The following is a 7,822-nucleotide window of genomic DNA, read 5'->3' on the forward strand; positions in this document are numbered from 1 at the left end:
CAGATGAGTCTGTAAACTGGTATTATATATGGTGAATAGAAATATGGTGTTTGCTCACTTCACAAATGACAGGCCAATATTTATGGACTATTTGTGGAAAGCTGACATATTCAGCAGCGTAAGTGCATGGACACACACACACACACACACACACCTAAATCACCGGCTGTGTGTCCTCAACTTTGTGACTAATGACTGGAAATTCTGTTGACATCAGAAACATAACAGAGAAAATGTTTCCAAACAAACATTCCCAATTCGCCAATGACTGTAGTGTCTGTCTGTGTATGTGTGTGTGTGTATGTGTGTGTGTGTCTGCAGTCACCTTAGCTGACCAAACCCCAGTCTGTGGTCTCTGAGTGATGAAGTCACAAGACAAGCAGACACAGGCTGCCTGTGTACTTTAGCCTACTGCCCGTGTGTGTGTGTGTGTGTGTGTGTGTGTGTGTGTACTTTTGACTACTGTGTGCCGTAGGCTGTTGCTGCTGTGTGTTGCGAGCTGCTAAACTTTAGGAGACTTTGATTGATTGCTGTGTTTTAATCTGCTCTATGGAGCTAACTCAGAAGATCAGAAGAGACCTTTGCTTGAATAGCTGAGGTAACATAATGTGTGAGTGATTATGAAACGAAGGCTCAGTGTGTGTGTGTGTGTGTGTAACCACCGGCCTGCTATTGTCTGGTGAGACCCACTGATTGGCAGTGGAGCTCCGATAACCCCATGGGAGTTAAAGTGTGTGTGTGACTTTGTGTGTGTGTCTCTGTGTGTGTGTGTGTGTGTGTGTGTGTGTGTGTCTGGGAGCTAGGGTATTGATCAGCAGCAATTGCTTGCTCCTCAAATCAATTCCATCACAAAGTCCAAAAGAAGAGTGTGTGTGTGTGTGTGTGTGTGTGTGTGTGTGAAAGAGAGAGAGCGAGAGAGAGAGAGCGAGAGTGAGAGAGAAGAGTGAGAGGGAGGGAGGGAGGGAGAGAAAGAGGGAGGGAGAGAGAGAGAGGGAGGGAGGGAGGGAGGGAGGGAGAGAGAGTGGTCACTGCCAGACAGGAAAGGTTGAGACAGAGGAGAACTTCCTTTCTCACTGTGGGAAGTATACAGAATTAAGAACCCTTTTCTGTGCTTTTTAAACCAACCACCTTCAGTCCTTCACAAAAATGTCTTTTCCTCTCAGGACTGGGACCTTCAGCTGCTTTAACAGGAAAACATATTTGTTTACAGTATGTTATGGTTATGTTTTTAGATGTATTTATTTATTTAATGTTTCTATAGAAACAAACATATAATGTCTGTATTATTCATATGTAGTTCATTAATACACAAATAAAATGAATGTTTATATCAATATATTTTCCTGTAATATCTAGCACTGTATTTGAGTTTACATGTATATATACAGTGCATCTACCTCTGTCTACAGTATCCAGTGTATTATTCATTTTATCCTTTGAAGGGCTGTTTGGCAATACAAAGTCCTTGTTTGCTATCATGCCAATAAAGCACTTTCAATTAGAGAGAGAGAGAGAGAGAGAGAGAGAGAGAGAGAGAGAGAGAAAGATGGAGGGAGGGAGAGAGAGAGAGATAGATTCTTTCTTTCTGTTGATGAGGGCCTCCTAAAAGTGTGTAAACATACAGTACTCTGACCTCTTGTCATATCAGCAGAGCGTCAGCAATAAACACTACATAGTGCATCCTGTTACTCTAAACACACCACATAGTACATCCTGTTGCTCTCCAGCCAAACACACCACATAGTACATCCTGCTGCACTAAACGCATCACATAGTACATCCTGTTGCTCTCTAGCCAAACACACCACATAGTACATCCTGTTACTCTAAACACACCACATAGTACATCCTGTTTCTCTAAACACACCACATACTGTAGTACATCATGTTGCTCTAAACACACCACATAGTACATCCTGTTGCTCTAAACACCACACATAGTACATCCTGTTACTCTCCAGCCAGACACACCACATAGTACATCCTGTTGCTCTCCAGCCATAGACTGATTCAGTGAATCCACACCAAATCCAACCCATAGCCAGAGACCTGCATGTGAGGCCGCATCATCAAACACTGCATTCTCCAGAGAGCACCCACCCTTCACTGAGTAAGGACCTGATTAGGACAAAGCCTACTTACTGCCTGTGGATGCTAATAGAGGTAGCCTAGCATGTACAGTATGCACAGAGCACTGTGTAGTGCGTAGGGCCCTCTCTGTGTGTCCTATGTAGGTCACTAGTGTGCTGTTGTGAAGAGAGCCTGGTGCTCAGATCGCCTCCTCCCTGGGGGTCCACCAGTGTGCAGTGGCATTACTAATGTCAGTCTCTCTGATCCTACACACACACACGCACGCAGACACACATACACACACACACACACACACACACACACCTGTGGAGTCACACAGGCACACTGGTGGCAACACCACACAACAGAGCAGAGCACGCTACTGCAGGGGTAAACATGGAGCCTGGGCAGACCTGCCTAACACTGTTATGTACACACACATCCTGAAGGATGGGGGGGAACACACATACACACACAAACACCCACACCCACACCTCCTGAAGACTGAGGAACACACCAACGTACACACACACACACACACACACACATCCTGAAGGATGGGGGGGGAACACACACACTCTCACACACACACACCTCCTGAAGACTGAGGAACACACCAACGTACACATACACACACACACACACACACACACACATACACCTCCTGAAGGTTAAGGAACACAAAGACGTACACACACACACACACATCCTGAAGGATGGGGGGGGGAACACACACACACACACTCACACACACACACCTCCTGAAGACTGAGGAACACACCAACGTACACATACACACACACACACACACACCTCCTGAAGGTTAAGGAACACAAAGACGTACACACACACACACACACACACACACACACACAGAGACACAGATTAATCGACTATGAAACAACATTTACAGCTTTACACATACTGAGGAACTCACACACACCTCTTGAATAATGAGGGACACACACACACCTGGACACTGGGGGAAAACACACCCACACACACACACACACACACACACACACACACACACTTCCTGAAGGCATTACTGAACAAGATCTCCAATCAACACTAGGGGAGAGCTTACTGTAGTTCCAGGAACAGCATTGATAAGGAATGTAGTCTGGCTTTCACCAGACCAAGCTCAATTTTTTAAGACTGAACATTGGTCTGGGGAGTCCGCTATGTATTTTCTACTGCACAAGAGGCGTGATCAACGGGCATAGTTCAAATGACTCTGTACGCAATAATTGGATAATCATTCACCACTCTGACCAACGAACCGGGTGACGTTTGCAGAGCGACGCGAAAACTCCAGGCTCTCCCACTATAGTCATCGTTCCTGCCAACAGCGCGCCAGGTGGATAAGCCAGCTTGTGATTGGTCCTGGCAAAATTGTAACGGAAGCAGCAGAAAAAGATGCAGAGGTTTCCAGCCTGAGCTGCAGGTCGAAAAAGTAATCGCTGTCAGATAAGGAACGCACAGGCAAAGGGTTTGGTACCTAGGAACAGCACTGATAAGGAACGCACAGGCAAAGGGGGCGAGAGAGAGAGAGAGAGTAGAGATGAAGGGAGAGAGTAGAGATGAAAGGAGAGAGTAGAGATGAAGGGAGAGAGAGTAGAGATGAAGAGAGAGAGTAGAGATAAAGGGAGAGAGAGTAGAGATGAAGAGAGAGAGAGTAGAGATGAAGAGAGAGAGAGTAGAGATGAAGTGAGAGAGAGTAGAGATGAAGGGAGAGAGTGCAGAGATGAAGGGAAAGAGAGTAGAGATGAAGGGAGAGAGTGCAGAGATGAAGGGAGAGAGTGCAGAGATGATGGGAGAGAGTAGAGATGAATGGAAAGAGTAGAGATGAAGGGAGAGAGTAGAGATGAAGGGAGAGAGAGATGAAGGGAGAGAGTAGAGATGACGGGAGAGAGTAGAGATGAAGGGAGAGAGAGTATGAAGGGAGAGAGAGTAGAGATGAAAGGAGAGAGTAGAGATGAAGGGAAAGAGTGTAGGTCAAAGGGAGAGAGAGTAGAGATAAAGAGGAGTGAAGAATCTGACGCCACGTTCAGGAACAATAACAACACGCCAAGAGAGTGTAACCTACGTGTACAGGAGCCATAACAACACCAACAGACAGAGCGCACATTCAATTACAAGGGGAGAGTATGTTCAAGGGCCATTCTTTAGACTTTTTAATTATGCAGTATATTAATTGTACTCTCTTGACTATGAAAGTCGAGCTAAACAATTTAAATGGGCATACAGTAACTTTCAAGTAGCCTACTACATTTGTATCTTCCATCCTACAGAGTTTGGCCAGGTTAGGAATATTACTTTTTAAAGTAGCCTAAGCCCAAACATGTCTTCCAAGATAAGGCAGGAGTTAGTTTTGGGACCTAAACCTTAGAGAGTAAAATGTGAGATGGGGTGGCAACGACTTTCCTGGATTAGTCTGATTTGACTCAGCATGACCCATATTCAAAAACAATTCAACGTGTCAAATAAAGCCAGGTGCCCAGACCTAGACCTGCTGCTTAAAGTCCGTTTGTAACAGATGCTCTGGCAGGGCAATCTCTTACTATCACCCTCCACGCTAAACTGAATGATACACATGGCTCCAACCAAGTGGCATTACGTTTGGTCTGCTTTTCTCTCACTAGCCTACCCCACATGTGTAGAAAACAATATGGGAAATACAGCAAGTAGTCTTTACAGGCCGGAGCCGAGGGTGTACAGCGGAGACTAGGCTACGGCCGGGGAAAAATGGGGTTAAACTCCGCACTGCCTTCCGATACTGGAAATCACGTCTCGGGGGACAGAGGGGTTTTAACCCGTGAGTAAATCCGACACTTAGCCTCCGAGAGTTTTGGCTTCACGGTCACACAACGACGGAATCCAATTTCACTGTCAGCAACAGGGAATCTTTTTGTAGCGGTCATTCGTCACTGCTTGAGTTGCTCACTCGAGCAGGGTTCAGAAACGTCTCAAACGTTATGTCAACAATGTCTTACAGAACTCGTGACCACATTCACACCAGGAGATCATCAAATCAAGGTGGTTAACAACATTTAGCGGTTTCTTTACTCATTAGATTAGATAATGCTTGGTGTAAAGGGTGTAAAGCCAAGCCAACCAACAGACCACAAAACACAAAACACAACACTCAAACGATGTTACGTTAAACTACCATAACTGTCAGATTAGATCAGCTACTTGCTTCACCACAACAACACACGCCACTGGGGCGTATTTCTTTTCATTTTAGTATTAAATACACAACTTTGAAGACTTTTTTGCAAGAAGTGTTATTTTCGAAAGTATGAGGAATTAGAGAAAATGTTTTGGAATGACATGAACTGTCTCAACTTTTTTGGTTGGGTCGTTCGCCAGCCTACTCCAAACGCATTCCTGGCGTTGTCGCATATTTTCTCCGTAGTGCTCAGAAGAATGAGACACGCGCTCCAGATATGGGTTAATTCGAGCCATTCCCTTACCTGCAAGACACAGTGATTTCAACTTTCGTGGCAGGAATAGAAGTGTTCAGCGAGTCGAAGTCTCCTATCGACGCCATGTTCAGGAAGCTGTTGTTCATTGTGGCAATATTTTGTCCAGCCCCTTTTTGGCAACAAAAAAAATGTAGATGAAAAAATTACACCAGCACCTTACGGGACCACTGCATGTGGACGAGAATGCGAGCGAGCTTCTTCCTGCCCACTAGCGGAGAGAGTGTGATGTCATTCACAGCATAGGAGCTGAGTGTCCGTCGACACCGCTGTGGCACGCTCTGCGCTACTGGGGCGAATGAGAGAGTGAAGTCGCGCCAAGCAAATTATTAATGTGTGGAAAAGTGGTGGGAGATCTCAGAGCGCCACCGTCAGCGCTGTGTGCGATCGCGCGCGCCCACTCCAAACTAAGCACAGTGCGTGACTGAGGAGGGGGCATGTTATCCAGAGCGTCGCTAGACCCCTTTTTGAACCCCAGTATTGAACTGTTGTGCCCTAGGAAATAAATTTGTTCAAGTTTTTAATTCCTGTATCTTACTTGGTAGCCTATCATCATCATCATTGTTTTTTATGATTATGATTATTATTGTTATTATTATTGTTATTATTATATTGATAATTATATTATTAACGGGAATAGAATGGTATAGCCTATGTCTTTCGATCCACATTGCCAAGCAACCCAAACTAGACCTAACCCAATAAAAGCAACCCAAACTAGACCTAACCCAATAAAAACAACCCAAACTAGACCTAACCCAATAAAAACAGACACACCTTGTGCTCAAACCACATGCAGTGCATGTCTGTGCTAGCCTAGAAATCTACAGTAGACGCACCCTAGCTGCGGCAAATTAATTTGCTCAGCCTGTACGTCTAGTATCAAACCATAGGGATTTCTATTGGCTAACACCGTGGATGTTATTCAATCACAGCGCTCTATTTTGTTAGAGTCTTAAGGCGGGCTTAACAGGATAACGACAGTCCTGCGACGGTGAACAACAAGTAAGGTGGCTATGGCAAACGAAGAGCGGTTGTTTGAATCGGCGTTGGCGTCAACTTTGGACAGGTTGGACTTGTGCTTTTCTTTGAAAGTTGAGCAACTCAATGCACTTAAGTCATTCCTTTCGAAGAAGGATGTATTTGCCGTTTTGCCGACCGGATACGGATATGGTCGTAGCGCTGGCCTATTGCATGCCTAGGCAGTTTGAAAGACAATTCTCTGCCCGCCCCTTGGATTAAGCGAGGTGAATGGTTCGATGCCAGACTATACATTTCAATGATATAGGATGGCCCGCCAGGCTATGTCTGTGCTGCACCAGAGTGAAAACAGAAACATTACCAGTGAAAAAGGTTTCTTGCATGAACTGTTTTTTTGTTCTGATCTGAATGGCAAGTTAAGAAATATTGACTAATCCCTTGCAGACCCTGTACAGTGATATGCAGATTGACTTGCTTTCAGCAAAAAATTCTCAAGGCCGTAATCATATACTTTGAGGGAAACATGCTGTTGTGCTCTCACATTACACAATATGTATTCCCACATCTCTGAGACCAGTTGGAGCACTTTCATGTCTCTGGTGCTAGTTTCGGGCATCAAGATGTCAAAATTACCATTTTCTTATTGGGGCTATTTTTAATTATTGGAGTATTGTGTACATGAAGCTTCATCTGGCATTTCAGTAGGATTGCCTGGGGCTATTTGAACAGGAAAAACCTTCCAGAAATGACGAACCATCATCTAGTCCACACCGTTCACATGCCTCCTTGTTTTGCAAATGCAAGGTAATAAATATGACCTCTCCTCTATCTCATGACCTCTCCTAATGGCTGTGTCTCAAATTGCCTACATGCAATACTTGGGTTAAGTATATAGTGCAGATATTGGGACAATACTAACCATTGAATAGTGGGCACAACGCAAGTAAGCGCTCAGTGCACATTAGCAGTGTACTGATTGAAGTATGCGGTTTGGATCATGACCTCTTCCTCCATATATCATGACCTCTTCCCCCTTGGCTCACTATGTGACTGCCTTGACCAAATAAATAGGTGGATGTCACAAAACTATTTGCAATTTAACAAAGACAAGACTGAAGTCATTTTATTTAGAAGGGAGGATGAAAGAGACAAAACGACTACACTTTTTATGGCAAAAGGGCTTGAATTTAAGACTAAAGTCAGAAACTTTGGAGTCATAATTGATAGTGACCTCAACTTTGATGAGAGCTGTAACTAGGACATCTTTTTATCACCTGAAAAAT

At 44.5% G+C, this 7,822-nt stretch overlaps 1 protein-coding gene across 3 annotated transcripts in view; it reads right to left on the reverse strand.

Annotated features, from left to right (window-relative positions):
• LOC121696856 (copine-8) overlaps positions 1-5,861 on the reverse strand; it is a 161,565-nt gene extending 155,704 nt beyond the window's left edge. The window contains exon 1 of one of the 3 annotated variants that reach the window (XM_042077910.1): positions 5,550-5,861. In XM_042077910.1, coding sequence (XP_041933844.1) covers positions 5,550-5,647 — 98 coding nt within the window. In that variant the 5' untranslated portion in view covers positions 5,648-5,861. The remainder of the gene's footprint in view (positions 1-5,549) is intronic. The other 2 variants (XM_042077911.1, XM_042077912.1) reach the window with 2 other exon arrangements.
• Positions 5,862-7,822: the final 1,961 nt, after the last annotated feature.

This window comes from Alosa sapidissima, chromosome 22 (assembly GCF_018492685.1).
Source record: "Alosa sapidissima isolate fAloSap1 chromosome 22, fAloSap1.pri, whole genome shotgun sequence".
Classification (NCBI taxonomy): Eukaryota; Metazoa; Chordata; class Actinopteri; order Clupeiformes; family Clupeidae; genus Alosa; species Alosa sapidissima.